Source organism: Spinacia oleracea, chromosome 6 (genome assembly GCF_020520425.1).
Source record: "Spinacia oleracea cultivar Varoflay chromosome 6, BTI_SOV_V1, whole genome shotgun sequence".
Classification (NCBI taxonomy): Eukaryota; Viridiplantae; Streptophyta; class Magnoliopsida; order Caryophyllales; family Amaranthaceae; genus Spinacia; species Spinacia oleracea.
Genome location: NC_079492.1, coordinates 109,121,861 through 109,140,862, shown reverse-complemented (window position 1 = coordinate 109,140,862; position 19,002 = coordinate 109,121,861). Strand labels below are relative to the sequence as shown.

Genomic DNA, 19,002 nt, shown 5'->3' with positions numbered 1-19,002 from the left:
ACCTTTCGTTTCTATATATATCTGAAAAAGATGCTCTCTTTGTGGTTCCTAGCTAGCTTGTAATCTAGGGTCCATCACCAATTATTATCAATTAAGCTATTGAATTAACTTTTAGTATCAATATAATGATAATCCGAAGGCCAGGTGGTACGTACTTCGTAGTTGTTGCTAGATTATGAGAAACCCCTTGAATTGGAGTATATTCCATTGATAAAATATATAAGGATTACAATATGAGTCGTCCTAATAGGATTAATTAAGAACACTAATATGACTAGAAGTCTAACATATATTAAATATACTAATGCCCTGTTCTTTTTGGCTTAATTTCAGCTTCAGGACTTATTTGGCAGTTCAGTTCAGTTCAGTTCAGGAGCATTCAGTTCAGTTCAGTTCAGTTCAGGAGCATTCAGTTCAGTTCACTTCAGTTCAGTTCAGGAGCATTAAGTTCAGTTCAGTTTAATTCAATTCAATTTAATTTAATAATTTAATAATAATATTATTATTAATATTACTTATATTAGTATTTATATTTATATTATTATATTATTATATTATTATATTACTTATTATTTATATTTATGTTATTATACGGAGTATTACTTATTATTATTATTTATAACTAATTATTTATTAACCATTATTATTATTTATTAATTACTTACGGATTATTAGTTATTAATTATTTAGTTATTAGTTATTAAAAATGAATTATTATTATTATTATTATTATTTATTATTAATTATTTATTATTAATTATTATTTATTAATTATTATTTATTATTTATTATTAATTATTTATTATTTATTATTAATTATTAATTATTAATTATTAATTATTAATTATTAATTATTAATTATTAATTATTAATTATTAATTATTAATTATTAATTATTTATTATTTATTATTTATTATTAATTATTTGTTATTTGTTATTTATTATTTATTATTTATTATTTATTATTTATTTCGGATATATTCTGTTAAGTTCAGTTCAGTTCAGTTCAGTTCAGTTCATTTCAGTTCAGGAGCATTCAGTTCAGTTCAGTTCAGTTCAGGAGCATTCAGTTCAGTTCAGTTCAGTCCAGTTCAGTTCAGCTCTAAAGAACAGGGCCTAAGAGATTAAATCATAGTAGATTTATATCTTTATCACACCCTCGCAGTCGGAGCGGGAGGAGGCCGTGAAGGAAATAATGCCCTTGGTCCAAGTATGCATTCTATGTTAAGTCTAATAAATGCGGTTCAGTATTAATTAACAAGTTAATAATTCAGTGAGATCAAGTGAACTGAATGCCTAGCTAGAGGCCGCTTCAGTTCAAGTGGAATTAATGATATTAATCCACAGCTTACTCTTGACTGAACCCGTAGGGTCACACAAATAGTACGTAAACGGATCAAGTATTTAATGGCATTAGATACTCCATCTATGGATATTCGGAATCGACGGATCTTGGTTTCAGTGGGAGCTGAGATCGTCACAGGCAAGAAATGAATACTCCGGAAACGATGATATTGCCGGAAACGGAAATATGGATCGTATCGTAAATATAAATATTATCCAAGTCGCAGATGTTGCCGGAAACGGAAACATGGTACGTATCGGAAAATATTATCGGAAATGGAAATATTACCAGAATCGGAAATATTGCCGGAAACGGAAATATTGTCAAAATCAGAAATATTATCGGAATCGGAAAATAATTCCGGAAACGGAAATATTAAATATTTGTTCGAAATGGAAATTGATTCCGGAATCGGAAATATTAAATATTGTTCGTATCGGAAATGAATTCCGGAACCGGGAATTTAATCGGAAGCGTATCGTACGAATTAGCATCGGACGAGGCCTGCCGGACGAAGGCCCAGCACGAAGTCGGGCCATCGCCCAGCAAGCCAAACGCGCGCCCAGCCAAGGCAGCGCCCAGGCCCACCGCAAGGCAGGCCCAGCGCGCGCCTAAGGCCATGGGCCTCGCTGCGTGGGCTGCTGCTCGCACGCACGCATGGGCGGCCCTCGTGGCTGCCGTGTGTGTGTGTGAGTTTGTGTTCATGCACGATTCCTAAAACTATTAGAATTAGTATATGATTAAATTCCTATTCCTAAAAGGATAAATTAATTAATTAGAGTTCTTATAGGATTCTAAGTTTAATTAATTCGTATCCTACTAGGATTCCAATTCCCTTTCCATAACTCTATAAATACGTGCCTAGGGTCACATATTTTCAAGAGATAATTCAAGTATTCAAAGTGAGTTTTGAGAGAAAAATTCAGTCATATTTCTTACCTAAGAGTGCCGAAAATTCTAGTACCTTAAGGGCGATTCTAGTTGGTCAATCTTAAGGCGGATCCGGACGTGCTGTGGACTATCTACGGAGGGACGACACTTGGAGTCCTAAAGACTTGTTCTTGTTCGGTTCGAGCGCAGCTAGGGAAGGCACGCAACAAAGAGTATGCATCTAAATTATGCTATATGATTATGTGTAAATAATATGTATTCCTGGGTTAATGGTTGTTTCCGCATGATTTATGTAATATCATATGTATCATAACCCAACAGTGGTATCACGAGCCCCTTATTATTTTCATAATCTAAATTGCATGAACATGGTTAAATATTACAAATTTGCAAGAATTAAAAGGGGTGATTAATTTTCGTAATTGTTAATTAATTGCAAATTGCGTTTATTTAATTATACGTACGCAGTTTTTCGGCAGTTTCTTCGTTACTCATCCAAATCGGATGATTTTTGTGTCAATTCCGCATGTAAAAGGCATTCTAAAATTTTGACAAAAACAATTTTTTTCTGCCGAACCCAGAATTCTCAAATTCGAAGCCTAACTATGACTTTTCGAAGGTTTTAGTTTTTCGAATGCAAAATTTCGTAAATTTAAGATGTTAAATTAAATATTTGCGATTCTTGTTGATAAATCTTGAATTTTTGATTGACCTACTGTATATGTTTAACAAGTTTGAATGCCTAGCCTTGTTAATTATGCAATCTAATTTGTAATTAAGATTAATTTGTTGAAAATTAGAATAATTTAGAATTAATTTGATTTTCATAATTAATTATAATTTAATTAGAAACCTATGATTAAAAACCACCATAAAAATTGTAAATTTATGATAAATTTTAAATTTTTATGACCTAGACTTGAATCCATGACAATCGGAAATCAATTGAATAATAAATTTTCGATTTTTCGCCCTAAAATTATGAAATTAATATTATTTATTAATTTGTCATTAATTTTAAATATAAATTTTAAATTTTTTATGCGATTCGTTCATATAACTTGCACGCACAAATCAATGGACGCTTCGTGTTACCCTTAAGGGGTGTTGTATAGTGCGGGCATGCGACGACGAGCAAGGGAGCTCGTCGCCCGTGCGGCACGAATGCAATGAGCAAGGCATGGTGCACGAGCACAAGGCAGCAGCCCTGCCTTGTGTCGTGGGCCACGAGCTATGGACGTATGGGCATGGGCGAAAGGCAAGCCATGGCAGTCGCGTGTGGGCAGCAAGCGAGCTGCGCCACAACGCGCACTGCCTCGCGCAAGCGCGCGCAGCCTCGCGCGCAGCGAGCGCAAGCTCGCGTGCCACGAGCGCTGCGCCCAGCGTTGACCGCGCGCAATTGCTCGCGCACAGCGAGCGATGGCTCGCGCGCACAGCGAGCGATGGCTCGCGCGCACAGTGAGCGATGGCTCGCGCGCACAGCGAGCGATGGCTCGCGCGCACAGCGAGCAATGGCTCGCGCGCACAGCGAGCGATGGAGCGCGCGCAGCGTGCGCTGGCGAGCGCGCACAGCGAGCGATGGCTCGCGTGCGTCGAGCGCTGGCTCGCGTGCGTCGAGCGCTGGCGCGCGCGCAGCAAGCACCACAGCGTGCGATGGCTTGCGATGGAGATGCAGCAGCTATGCGACGAGCGCATGGGCTGCGCGCACATGGCCAGCGATGGCTGTGTGCGTGCGGCCCATGGGCGTGCGATGCGTAGGGTGTTTGCGTTGCGATTAGATCGTTTTGAATGTTTAATTTGAAAATTTTCAGTTTACGTAATTTTAATTAATTTTAAAATTAATAATTTAAATTATTTTCTTGGATTTTAATTTTGAATATTGTAATTATAATAAATTTTATTTATTCTAATTATTTTACTAAAATTAAAATCATGAATTAATTTAAATACGACTGAAATTAAATTAAACTTTTTGGATTCAATTATAAATTTATATGAGCTTTAAATTTTAATTAAATTTGTATGTTTCCGGTTAGACTAGAAATACATTTTTATGTTTAAAATTAGTAAAGCATATGAATTTATTGGTTTAAGTGGAAGCCCTTTTTAGTCATAAACTCTTGATTAGGTCTACAAATCCTTAAGGTTAAAACAACTTGATTAGAATTAATAAGGACTGAATAATTGGTAGATTATTGGTGCCCTTGATTAATTGCTGCAAATGTTTACGTGATGCATAATGTGTTTTACTAACCAGCTATGTGGGCCATTCATGATAATGAATGGGTGAATGGTATATATTGTATATGTACTGTTTTGCAGGTTATGAAGTGACTAGTATGGCCCAAATAGGATAGAAAATATGGTCTGCGTACCATTAATTTGAATGTAATTGGTCTAAAGTACCAAAGTTATTTTTCAATTCAAATATGGTCTGCGTACCATCAAATAGTTGTAATTAGTTATAGCTTATCCTATTTGAAGAAAATGGTGCCTCCCACGGAGATTTTCAAGACGGACTTTGAAGTCAAAGCTTCAAGATGAAGTCGGGCCATACTAGATCACATTTATCTTATGCATGCTTTAAGTTATTTATTGCTTTAAATATGTCTTAATTATGCATGAGATTATGGCTTGATTATGTTGCATGATTAAGGATTTTAGTTCACTTAAAATCTAACCAACATAGTAAGAGCCTTAAGTTCCAAACTTAAAAATTGAGTTAAAAGGTGCCATGCCAAAATATACACTTGCTTGGATATCCTTTACATCAATCTAGTAATAGTTTTCGCTCAGCGAGGTGTTACTTATTGGTCCTAAAGGGGCAAGGTACACAAATAATTGTGAGTACATGTTAGTTTTGGTGAAACTCAACGATATAAGTAAGGAGTCCTTTTATGTCGTGGCAAAATCGATAGGTTTACCTAATAAGTTCTTAGACGTACCTATCAACCAAGAGTAGTTTCAAGACTATTAGCAAAAGGCTTTTGCTTACCTAAAATGTTTTAGAATTGAGTCGACAAACTGTGCTTAATTCTTCAATGGTTTTAGGGTCTTGGAATCATTTTATTCACACCTGCCGGAACAATAAAATCGAATAAAATGCTAATAACTTGTTTGAATTGCATGGTTGCTTTAATTTCAAGTTATTATTCATGATAAATGTTTAGACTTTGCATGCTTCAATGTATGTTTTAATTATTGTTTATAATTAAATATCTTGCACTGCAATAAATCCTTTTAGAAAGGTAACAGTAAATTTCCTCGATTGGTAGTGAATCCAAGAACGATTCACGGAAATGAGAGAAAGTGAGCAATTTAAAATGTACGTTTCTTATAGCGACTTTTATGGTTGTTTTCGAACATCAAAGTCGAATGGCAAACCAATTGGTGCTTGTGAATTCAAAATACACTGTAGTTTTGAGATCATAAAGCATTGAGTTTAATACGCTCAGCTTTACCAATGGTTAACAACCTAAACATCTTTGTCCATTTAATTCTCGAATGAGTCTAGTCCCTAGACATTCGAATAGATCGATGCTTAGAGAACTTTAGAAGCTTCTGGTAAGATCATCTAGTTGAAACAGAATATTCAACATAAATAAAATGGTAAGAACTCTGTTGGAATGACATCGGACATGTCTAACAAAGTATAAAAGTCAACACTAAAGAATTCAATTCTTAAGACTATAAGAAAGGGTACAAGAAATAGGAAAACGAGGAACAAATGAAAGGAATTTACGATTCCGTTTCTACCTATAAGTTTATGTTTAAAGAGAAGTGACCTAGCAATCAAACTTCCTTGGTATCATATACCGCTTGAGGTTCTTACTTCGGTAATAACTCAAACAATGGAAGCTAGGATACACTAATGACCTACAAGTGGGAAATGAAGCATGGCAATGCTACATTAGTTGTAGGGTCATCTAGTTTGTTTTAAGTCCTTTCAAAGGCTGGAACTTAATGGCTATTTTGTTCCATAATCAGCATACCTATATTTCTGCTTCAAACACAGAAAGACTCACATTCAGAAGAACAAAAACAATGCTTGTTTGTTTGTTTATTTGAATGAAATGGTCAATTACAGGATGAGTCAATATGCTTGATTAAAACAAACAACTCTTTATAGAACTTTACTAGGTTCAAATCAACCCCTTGATTTGAGTTCAACTAAATCTTTGGCATTGTTGCTTAGACCATATCAACAAGTTAACATTCAAAAGCTCTATTTTGATGGACTTTTGAAAGTTGATTGATTTCTAGATCATTTTAAGACAACTAGTCTTACTTGTTGAAAGTAACAAAAGATATGAACTATTGTTAGAACGCCTAGACAATAGAGTTCAAAGCTAAAGAAAGATTTTATGACTTTATTATTTCACATGGATTTGAGTGAATATAGGTTTATTTACTCAAATGTGATATAAGTTGAATCTGTTTGGCTAGTTCAAAGATTCAGAAGTATAAAATCCACTTGGCAAGAAATCATAAAAATCTAGGTTAGATCATGTTGATGATTACTTGAGACCAAATATGATCATCAATGATTGTGTGTTGTAATTTCACAATCTAGGTCCATAAGATATAGCATATCTTAGTAGGAATAATCGAAGTCAATTAGTACTTGATTCGATCAATGATGGATCATAAAGACTTTTCCTATAATTTCTAAAACAAAATGCTCAACTACCACCAAACTAAACCAAAATCGTCAAAGCTATTGAAAAGTAATTTCAGAATAACTTTTCATAAAATATATCTAGAGAGTTGCAAAACTCAGTGGGAGCTTAGTGTTTGTCATTCGACAAACTAAGGCTCAAGTATAGATATATGTTTCATTATGATTTATTCAAATGAAACACAAGGGTATTGTTTCTACCATAATGTTTGTTTGCTCGAAATAATGTCCTTTTGGAGATTTGTTTCCAAAATGACAAGTGGGAGAAAATAGACCTCGAAAGTCTTCGAGGCGAACAACAAACATAAATGGACATTCCGGAGGCTTTTCGAAGTGCTTCAGAAAATCCGAACTTATTCTTTAAGGACTTTAGAAGTGGATTTAAAGAATAGACATCTCTTAGAAGACTTTACAAGTGCTTCAAGGAGAATAGAATATTCAAAGGACTTTCAAGTGGCTATTGATATTCTATTGTTTGATGTTCTATACCCTAGTAGGCATAGAGTTCAAGTCACTGGAACTATGAGATTCTTCTATTAGATAGTGAAGAAACATGGAGTTCAGGTCATTGAAGCTATGCGATTCTTCCATTAGATAGTGAAGATACCTACAACTTGCAGTCAAACTATTATCATGTAGATTAATGAGTTTGTGACCTGTAAGAAAGCTATGACGAAACCCAGATTCCCTAAAATGGTTAGAGGCCATATATAGACTCAAATGTTTTAGATGGTTAAAGGCCATAAAACATACTCAATGTTTTGATGACAAAATTGAAATTTTGTTGATTTGCAAGAATAGTTTCACACCTATTGTTTGCAAGTTTGTTTTAAGGATAAAAACCATCAAACATGAAATCGTATTCACACACAAAGCTAGATTAGTTGCTAAAGGTTACAAGAAAATTCACGGTGTGGATTGTGTTGAAACCTCATGCAAAATCGTAATGCTTAAGTCTATAAATCAAGCAATGATTGCATATTGGCACATATAGCAATTGGATGACAAAACGTATTCCTCAATCAAATGTTGGAATAAAATATGTACGTGGTATGTCATAGGATTTGTGGATCCAAATAAATGCTTGAAAAGGAAAGCTAGCTTATGAAATCTAAGTCCAGATTTAAGCAAGCAATTGGGAATTAGAACTGTATTTTAGTGAAGCTAATAAGTATTTTAGTTTCATAAAATGTACATGATTCTTATAGATATATAAGAAGTTTAGTGGGAGTACATAAAACTTAATTGGTCCTATGTGTATCACACACATATCTCTCTATTGTGAAATAACATTCAAATGCTAAATACTTAGATTTGAGATTATTCATCAATGACGGACCAAGGCGAAACTTAGTACATACTGGGTATTAAGATCTATTTACAAAGATCTTATGATATTGTTTTGGATTAAGTAAATGGCATTTACTAAATCAAACACGAAAGTCTCCATTGGAGATATTCGACCCATGTGAATAAATCTAAGTAAAGGATGTTTGAACTATGTATAAGCATTTACTAAGTTAAACATCAAAGAGTCTAAATGGGATTCTTAACCTATATTATATGTCAAAGAATTTAGCTGAATTTAGTATCTACTGAAACTAGATAAGCTAAAGTTACATGAATAGAATTCAATTGGGAATTATTCTGCAAAAGAATTTATCATGTATGATATAATATGAGGATCGCCAAAAACGTATCGTATGACTTTAGGCATGACGAACATATACCAATCTCTATTGATCTAAGTGAAGATCAACTAGATTGAGATCAAGAATACTTATGGTACTTGAAAAGGTACATAGGAATAGTTTTTGATTCAAGGAAATAAAGATATGCTAAATATTGATGCTACACGCATAAACACTGGCAAAGGATCAAGCAAGACCCTTTGGAGTTAACCATTGATAAGGACGAGCTATAGAGCATCGTGTTTTGAAATGGCAACATGGATTGGAGACCATGAGTTGTTGCGTGGGAAATTAAAATAATAATTTCTATGTTCTAAGATATAGTTTGAGAGTCTTCCACATATCTATGAACTGCTTGGATAGGTAAATCCAAACAAAGCATCACTAGCAACCTATACAGTTGAAGTAAAAGTAATTATTGCCTAAGAAGCAATAAAACAGGGTTGTTTAAAGTTCTTCACTGAACTTGGGTAGATCACCTATCTGCTGGCTTGATGGTTCTTCATTGAAAAATGCGTAGAACCACTCTTGAAGCAAGAAAAACGTCTGCTAACTTGATGGTTCTTCATTGCAAAGTGAGTAAAACCACCATCGAAGTAAGAAAGACTAGATCACATAATAAACAAACTCGAAAAGATCTTATCATCATATCTCGAAGAACATTCGATGAAAAGGATATTAAGATTGGCAAAGCATGATAACTAAACCTATGCAACAAGTGAGAAGCAACACTCACGTTGTAGCACTGGAAATCAAGCATAGCTTTGAATTCCATGAATTGTTTTAGAAGATGGGTTTGAGGCCCATGATTGTAAAACATTGGGGTTGAACATTTATCATATATGAAATGTATTTTCATATTCCATTTAATCTTGGTTTAGTATTAAATGATGAGTCCCTTCAAATTTGACGATATATTCAAGATAGACTGTCAGGACCAGTCCTGTGACTAAGAAATGTCTATCAAGTGAACTTGAATGTCAAAGGTTGGAAATGGTCCCTAGTCGGAGTTTTCTATAAAATTGGACGCATAGAAAACGTTAGACGATTAGAATGCAAGATGACTAGTAGTTCTGTTTCTTGAACTATGTGGACATGGCAATGTCATAATCATTTGCATATTTACTTACTTTGGGAAGACTAGTATCGGACAAGACCTATGAAACTTTACTGTAAGAGATGAAAATCTGTCATAAGTAAATTTCATTAAAATTATTAGACACTAAATCCTCAATACCTGAGTGATTTGAGATTACTTGTTTGAGAACTGGTTGCTTTGACGTTGACCAACCGTCGCACCGTAAAAGGAGGCTATAAAGGCAACGCTCAGGTAATCACCTATCAAACGAAGTCTAATATCAAGATCGCAAGATTGGGATTTTCCTCCCATAAATCGGGATGAGATGCTTAAAAGTTGTACAAGGCCACTCGGAGAGCTAGAAACTGTGAAATGCATGGCCGTGCTCGGATGAATCATAGGCTATGATTATCTGTTTATTTGATCAGTTGAACTCTGAAACCGAGGAACACCTCTGGACATAATAAGGATGACAACTCTTACCTTATGTTCAAGAGCAAGCATCGAGCGACAAAGAATTAGGAAATGCACACTTGTCCCTAAGGACAAGTGGGAGACTGAAGGAAATAATGCCCTTGGTCCAAGTATGCATTCTATGTTAAGTCTAATAAATGCGGTTCAGTATTAATTAACAAGTTAATAATTCAGTGAGATCAAGTGAACTGAATGCCTAGCTAGAGGCCGCTTCAGTTCAAGTGGAATTAATGATATTAATCCACAACTTACTCTTGACTGAACCCGTAGGGTCACACAAATAGTACGTAAACGGATCAAGTATTTAATGGCATTAGATACTCCATCTATGGATATTCGGAATCGACGGATCTTGGTTTCAGTGGGAGCTGAGATCGTCACAGGCAAGAAATGAATACTCCGGAAACGATGATATTGCCGGAAACGGAAATATGGATCGTATCGGAAATATAAATATTATCCAAGTCGTAGATGTTGCCGGAAACGGAAACATGGTACGTATCGGAAAATATTATCGGAAATGGAAATATTACCAGAATCGGAAATATTGCCGGAAACGGAAATATTGTCAGAATCAGAAATATTATCGGAATCGGAAAATAATTCCGGAAACGGAAATATTAAATATTTGTTCGAAACGGAAATTGATTCCGGAATCGGAAATATTAAATATTGTTCGTATCGGAAATGAATTCCGGAACCGGGAATTTAATCGGAAGCGTATCGTACGAATTAGCATCGGACGAGGCCTGCCGGACGAAGGCCCAGCACGAAGTCGGGCCATCGCCCAGCAAGCCAAACGCGCGCCCAGCCAAGGCAGCGCCCAGGCCCACCGCAAGGCAGGCCCAGCGCGCGCCTAAGGCCATGGGCCTCGCTGCGTGGGCTGCTGCTCGCACGCACGCATGGGCGGCCCTCGTGGCTGCCGTGTGTGTGTGTGAGTTTGTGTTCATGCACGATTCCTAAAACTATTAGAATTAGTATATGATTAAATTCCTATTCCTAAAAGGATAAATTAATTAATTAGAGTTCTTATAGGATTCTAAGTTTAATTAATTCGTATCCTACTAGGATTCCAATTCCCTTTCCATAACTCTATAAATACGTGCCTAGGGTCACATATTTTCAAGAGATAATTCAAGTATTCAAAGTGAGTTTTGAGAGAAAAATTCAGTCATATTTCTTACCTAAGAGTGCCGAAAATTCTAGTACCTTAAGGGCGATTCTAGTTGGTCAATCTTAAGGCGGATCCGGATGTGCTGTGGACTATCTACGGAGGGACGACACTTGGAGTCCTAAAGACTTGTTCTTGTTCGGTTCGGGCGCAGCTAGGGAAGGCACGCAACAAAGAGTATGCATCTAAATTATGCTATATGATTATGTGTAAATAATATGTATTCCTGGGTTAATGGTTGTTTCCGCATGATTTATGTAATATCATATGTATCATAACCTAACAGGTCGTACGTTAAAACTAAATCTGAAATCCAGAAAAAATGGCCGAGGAAGACCCTTAGTGAAAATGTCTGCAAACTGATATCGTGAAGGAACGTGTAACACCCGAACTTGACCCAACGCCACTTTCTTGCGAACAAAATGAATGTCCATCTCCACATGTTTGGTACGCGAATGTTGGACGGGGTTGCTGGATAAATAGATAGCACTGACATTATTACAATAAACAATGGTGGCCTGACGTAAAGGGCAATGTAACTCCAGAAGTAGGTTACACGGCCAACACGCATCTGCAATAACGTTTGGGACGCCTCTATATTCTGCCTCTGCATGCACTTGATATAGAAAGAGTGGGCTGACACTTATAAGACCAAGAGATAAGATTGTCACCTAAGAAACAACAATATCCTGATGTAGAACGACGAGTGTCAGGACACCCACCCCAATCTGCATCAGTATATATAGTCAAGTGCAAAGTAGATGTAAGATATAAGTGTAATCTGTGATCAATGGTGTAATACCTCGTATTTTTCTATAATTATAAATATATTTTATTATATTTATAAAGCATTTCGTCGTATTTATAAAGTATTTTTATAAATTAATTTCATTTAATGAGAATTAAATGCTTTTTATTTTTAATTAATTTAATTATTAATTAATTACGAAAACCAAATTTTATTAAATAAATTCAACGAATTTATTTAATCGGGAATTGTTGGGTCATATTTCAAAAACGAATTTAATATACTTAAAGCCCGGTTGTTTTGTCTTAATCAAACCCAACAAAGCTTGCAAGGAGTTTAATGAATTGAGCCCAGAAATAAGCCCAACTCAAACTACCATAACCTAGCCCACATGGGAGAGAAAAATTATAAATAGACCCTCTCATTAAACCCTCACAAAATTTTCAGCACTCCCTCTCTCTCATTTCTTTCTCTCTCCTTGCGGCACCCTCTCCTCCCCTCTCGTCCGACCAGCCTTGCTTGAAGCCCAAGGCACTCGTGCCCAGCCCCGTGCGCGCAAGCCCTCGCCCTCCTCTCTCTTCGTGCCTCGCCCCGCAGCGCAACACCATCGCTGCTGGTGTGTGTCGCGTGCCCTCGTCCCTCCCCGCAGCCCCGCAGCGCTGAGCCTCGTGCTCGCTGCTGCTCGTGTGTTGAGTGCCCCGCGCCAGCGCCCATCCTCTCTCGCCCTTGTTGCGCGCTGCCGCGCTGCTTGCGTGCTGCGGTGCGTGCTGTTGTGTTGTTGCCTGACGCCCCACACACACAACACATCAATTGTTGTGTGTGTGTGTGTGTGTTGTTGATTGGTGATAATCAATTGTATACCTTTTAAACATTAATTTCAGTTTTTAAATTGTTTTAATTATTATGATTATTTAATAATTTGGGTTGTTTAAATTAATTAAAACGGTTATGAACACCGTATTGGGTTAGTATTGTATTTTAATTAAAGAGATTGGTTTTGATGATTGAATTTATAATTTTCAGATTTAATAAGTTTATAAAGTGTTGATTTTTGAAGTCAAAACATGTTTTGGAGTAAACTATTGTTAGTGTTTTGTTTTCAAATTAATTAAGCAATTGATTCACATAATTTAATGACAATTTAAATTATGGGAATCAACTTAAATTTTCAGATTGTTTATAAGCTTTAAAAAATTGGTTTTTAAGGGTTTTAAAGCTAAAAAGTAGATCCTCTTAGGAAAACTTTCTCTCTCATGGCCATGTCGTACGTTTAGGGTTACTTCTTTCGTACGACACCTCCATTGATGGGCAGGAAGAAGAAAACGGCGGCTACTACGCCGGCAGCTGGTGGCGGAAACACTCCCAAACACGATGATAACACTAGTAACACTTCTAATAGCATAAAAGAGGGGAATTTAAGATCTCAGAACCAGGGTTTGTTGGCTACTCCAAATTTGCAGGAACCATCAATGGTGATGATTCAGTCTCCATTAGTTCATCATAGTGCAGGCCCCATTTCAGTTGAGCTTCGTAACACTATTGAGGACTATCATAGAGTGTTGGGTCTCCCTTCTCCCCAGAATCAGAGAAATGACAATGAGGGTTTGCTGGTGCAGCAATCCTGAAATACTGAAAGAGTAGGGATTCGATCTGTGAATGTGGCTGCAAGGGTTCATGATCTATCTAGAAGATTGGAGGAAACAGTTGCAGGAAGGAATTCAGGGCTGGGTAGATCTGATGCTTCTGGTGTACCCCCTCCTGTTGCACTGCCTGCGCAAGAAAATCATGGTCTAGCTTGTTTCATCGCTCACCATTGACAGGTAAAGGAGCTTCTCTACAGTTTGTTTCACCTGTAGTTAAGAATGGTAGAAAATTGGCTCAGATGCAGAAAGAAGAAGTAGACAAACTGACTGAGAAATGGAATTCCTCATTAGTGATGTATGTGGTAGGTGATACCCCCACAATAGCCTCTGTTAAACGATTTGTTGCAGCTAATTGGAACCAGGTTGAACCCCCAACTGTGTTTTTACATGATGATGGGTATTTTATCCAGCATTTCTCTTCTATTGGAGACAGGGATATGATCATTGGTGGAGGGCCTTACACTTTTTTCAGTAAACCTATCATTTTGAAACCATGGGCAACTGGGTTTAAATTCTATGAGGAGGTACTGAGAGTTATTCCACTGTGGGTTAGACTTCCTAACTTACCTTTGAATTGTTGGAGCAGTGATTCCTTGAGTAGAACTGCAAGTTTGCTAGGAGTCCCCCTCTGTGCTGATGATTGTACTTCTAGACAACAGAGAGTTTCATTTGCTCGAGTGTTAGTGGAAATGGATGTCACTATCACCCTGCCTGATCATGTTTATATTGAGGATGCAGATGGTAAGGAGTTTAAACAAGCTGTGACTTATGACTGGAAACCATCTTATTATCATAAGTGTCAGATGCCAGGACATGATTTTGCCACTTTGGTGCATAAGCAAGTGCAAGAAAAAAAGAAAGATACACCAGTGAAGAAGGTGTGGGTCCCAAAACAACCAGTAGTTGCCCCTGTTGCTCAGATGACCACACCTCTGCACTCTAACATGGAAGTTGCTCACTTTGGAACTGATGCTGAGTGGAGAGTAGCTACAAAAAAGACAAGGAATAGGGGAGTTCCAGCTACTACTGATAACCATTTCAGTGTGTTGGATGAGGAGGTATCTGATGAGGAGGAGGTGCACACAATTGAGGTGATTCAGGAGGAGGAACCTGATCCACCACCTGTTCAATAATGGTTAGTATCTGCACATGGAACATTAGAGGGCTCAATGACCCCTCTAAAGTCACTGAGGTAAAAAAACTCCTTCATACTTACAATATTAAAGTTATGGCAATTCTGGAAACTAGGGTTAAAAGTAGGAAGTCTCAAGTAATAATGGATAAGTTTGGTAGCAAGTGGTGTTGGGCTAACAATTATAGCTGTAGTGACAAAGGAAGAATTTGGCTAGGGTGGAATCCTGATTCTGTATCTCTTACAATTGAGCAAGTGGATGAGCAATTCATTCATTGTTCAGTTCCTAATATTCATGGGGACTTTGAGTTCTTTTTTACAGCAATTTATGGGCTTCACACCATAGATACTAGGAGAGCACTTTGGAGGGAATTGGGGAATGTAAACTCTAAAGTTGGTAGCTGGCCTTGGATGTTATCTGGTGATTTTAACACTATCCTAGCAGTTCAGGATAGAATTAATGGAACAGCTGTCACTTTGGCTGAGATTAAGGATTTTGGGGAATTTGTGGATAAGTATGTTCTCACTGAATTAAAGAGCACTGGTCATGTTTTTTCTTGGCACAAAGGTGGGGATGGCACCAAGACAACAAGTAGAATAGATAGATGTCTTGGAAATGTGGAGTGGATGGATAAAAAGAGCTTGGTTTGCACTGAGTACTTGAATGCTGGTATTTCTGATCATTGTCCTGTTCTCATTAATTGTCTTGCTGATGATAACAAGGGTGGCAGGCCTTTTAAAATTTTCAACTACTTAGTTGATCATCCAGATTTCATGGATATAGTGGAACAATGTTGGAAGGAAACTCCTCCTGGTAATGTCATGTTCTCAGTGTGGCATAGATTTAAACTGATTAGACACAAGCTCAAGCTCCTTCATTGTAAGGAGTTTAAGGGTATTCAGGAGAAGATTGATCAAAGTAGACTAGAGCTTGATGGCATCCAAGACCAGCTCAAATTGTTACCATCTGATGGTCCTCTCTTGATTATGGAACAAACTTGTTCTATTAAGCTTCGAAAATGGTTAGAAATTGAAGATACAACTCTGAAGCAGAAGGCAAGGCTACAGTGGTTGCACAATGGTGATTCCAACAATAAATTCTTTTTTGCAGCAGTGAAAGAAAGACACAGGATTAATAGAATTTCATCTTTGTATGATGTCAATGATAACAAACTGGTGAAACCCAGTGATATTCAGAAATGGGTTTCCCTACCTTGTTCCTTGAGTGGATCTTTTCTTGCCTCTCTTCTGTCTCTTATAGTGTTCTACTTAATGGCAAGCCTTGTGTTCCTTTTCTTGCTAAAAAGGGCTTGAGACAGGGTGATCCCCGGTCTCCTTTCCTGTTTGCCCTTGGAATGGAATATCTGACTAGACACATGCAACATTTAAAGCTTGATCCAGATTTTAACTTCCATCCCAAATGTGAGAGGCTAGATGTAACCCATCCGATGTTTGCAGATGATCTTCTGTTATTCTGCAGAGGTGATGTAACTTCAGCAACCATGATGTTTCAGAAGTTCCAACTCTAGTCTAAAGCTTCTGGTCTTGAGGCCAATTTAGATAAGAGCAACATTTATATGGGGGGTGTTACTAGTGAAGTTCATATGCAAATTCTTAATGCTTTAGGAATTCCTGCTGGTGATTTCCCTTTTAGATACTTGGGGGTGCCTTTGGCTACAAAGAAGTTGTCCTATGCTCAATGTAAGCCCCTTGTTGAGAGAGTGCTTGCTAGAGCTAAATCCTGGACCTCTAGATACCTTTAATATGCTGGCAGGCTGCAGTTAGTGAAGACTATTCTGCTTAGCTTGCAGCCTTATTGGTGCCAGCTGTTTGTTTTGCCTAAAAGAGTGATCAAAGAGATTCAGGGCTACTGCAGAATCTTCCTCTAGACAGGTGATATTTCACCCTCCAAGAAAGCTATTGTCTCTTGGCAAACTATGTGTCTCCCTAGGTGTGCTGGTGGATGGAACATTAAGAATATGGAAGTGTGGAACAAAGCAGCAGTGTGCAAGTTACTGTGGGCCATCACCAATAAAAAAGACAAACTATGGGTGAGGTGGGTGGATAGTTATTATATGAGAGGCAGGGATGTTGCTGGTTTCAAATGTCCAAGTACCATGTCTTGGTCCCTTAAGAAAATCTTTGGCTGTTGGCACCTTATTGAGTCTGTTGGGGGATGGCAGGCAGTTGTCAAGAATGGAGCTTTCTCCATTAAGCTCATGTATCAGAAATTGAATGGTGTCCATAACAAGGTTTCATGGAGAAGAATTGTGTGCAATAACAAAGCCACACCTAAGAGTCTGTTTGTGCTTTGGATGGCTCTGTGGAATAGAATGCCCACTCTTGACAGGCTGCTGCAGTGGAAAATAGTTAATGTTAACTCCTGTTTGATGTGTGGATCAGCTGAGGAGACTGTGGATCACCTTTTCTTCAAATGTTCTATTTCTAGTCAAGTGTGGCAGAAGGTGCTAGCTCTTCTTCATTTTAGCAGGCCTGCTACTGGTTTTACAGAAGAGATACAATGGATGATCAAAAGTAGCAAGAGAGGAAGTGGAAGACATAAACTGCTGCTCATGTTCTTCTCAGAATGTACCTACACTCTGTGGCTTAATAGAAATAATAAATTGTTCAACAACCATTGTAAAGAAGCTGTTGTCTTGTTTAGAGAGGTTGTATTTAGAGTGGCTGCTAGAGCTCCTACTGACCTTAGTGATTTGTTAACTAAGTTAAGCTGTAGGTAGGGGTTGCTTTTAGCTTTGTCTATTTTGGCTTTCTTGGCTTTGAGGTTAGTTTGTAAAGGCTTTGCCTATTTCTCCTTTTGGTAATAAATTCACTTTAATTGCCAAAAAAAAAGCTAAAAAGTCAATGTTTTTATGTTAGGACTTGATTTGACTATTTGAGACTATTAAATTAACGATTAACGATTGATTTTTAATTAAACTAAGAGTTTTAGAATCTTGAATAGTTGCTGGAAATTTAGTAAACATGGATAATAATTTAGTTCTCTTATTTTGGTTATAGGAGTTGATTTCTAGTGACTCGTGATTCGCACAGTGGCCCCCGTACTTAGGTATTCCAGGTACGTACAAGACTAGGGTGACCACCCATCCCTTGAGGACATTATGAAGTGTATTGAATGCGAATCATGTGAACTTATGTGTTGTTATGAATTCATGTTTGATGATTGGGAATGAATATGTTATTATGAATTCATGTTTATTGTTGAGAACGAGCATGTTATTATTATTGAATCTATGTGAACGAGCATGTTATGAATTGAATTATGCTTTCTAGATTCTATTGAACTATCATGTTATGGACTTTTATAATCGTTGAATTATGTCAAGCATGTTGTTCAAGTTGGTTTGCATGTATGAGTATTGCGCATGCAAGTTGTTATTATTATTATGCTATAGTACAGGATGTCTAGCATAATTATTGAGCCAGTCGAATATTGCCAGTGAGCAATATATATTCTACCAAAGGGGTAGAATATGTTAGAGAGTCTATGTGAATTGAATTAAGGAAAATTCGTGCTAAGGGCACACCCCTCTTGTTAATAGGCAATGTCGGGTTATCTCAAACAGTGTTTTTGAGAAGGAACAATGGGAGTAATTTCACTTGAGTCTATGTTTGATCACAAGTCCTAAAGAAGTAAAATAATGAAGAGTCATTGTTGAATTGTTTAATTGTTCGTATGTTGTGTCTTGAGTAGAGTCTTGAGTCGCCTTGAACATAATATACTAATTAACGTAAAGTGTAACCCAAAGAGCTTCAAAACTCTTGGAACGTATATACCTTGAGTATGAACAATGGGGGGAGTCTTTCCGGAAAACTTGTACTCCTAGAATGATACAAGACGTTGTTTCATTCTCTTTTATGCCGTTGTGCATTGGAATTTCTGTCGGTATGGCCCGACTGTCGGTAGTAGCCCGACTTATTTTGGTGTATGGTTGGCTCCCATCACCGGCCCTTTCTTTCCTTTTGAGGATACTTTACTTTACCCGTTCGAAGCTACTTTTTATTAATCTGTGGGTCAAGAGTCGCGTCAAGTGTCGAGTCTTGTCTCCATGATTGTTTGTTTATTATATGGCTTTTGCATGTGGATTATTTAATTTGTCGAGTGAAGCATGTTAGGATAAAATGTTAT

General features: G+C 37.1%; 2 protein-coding genes across 2 annotated transcripts; both read left to right on the top strand.

Moving 5' to 3' along the window:
• The first annotated feature begins 14,852 nt into the window (after window positions 1-14,852).
• LOC110788743 (uncharacterized) lies at window positions 14,853-16,166 on the top strand. The gene has a single exon (XM_056832601.1). It carries the CDS (start codon window positions 14,853-14,855, stop codon window positions 16,164-16,166), a length of 1,314 nt encoding a protein of 437 aa, XP_056688579.1.
• Window positions 16,167-16,789: 623 nt separating this feature from the next.
• Window positions 16,790-17,593, top strand: LOC110788742 (uncharacterized). The gene has a single exon (XM_021993386.1). The coding sequence runs from the start codon at window positions 16,790-16,792 to the stop codon at window positions 17,591-17,593; it is 804 nt and encodes a 267-aa protein (XP_021849078.1).
• The last annotated feature ends 1,409 nt before the right edge of the window (window positions 17,594-19,002 follow it).

Coding starts and splice junctions, on each gene's coding strand:
- LOC110788743 (XM_056832601.1), top strand. CDS start 14,853: ATGGTTAGTATCTGCACATGGAACATTAGAGGGCTCAATGACCCCTCT.
- LOC110788742 (XM_021993386.1), top strand. CDS start 16,790: ATGTGTCTCCCTAGGTGTGCTGGTGGATGGAACATTAAGAATATGGAA.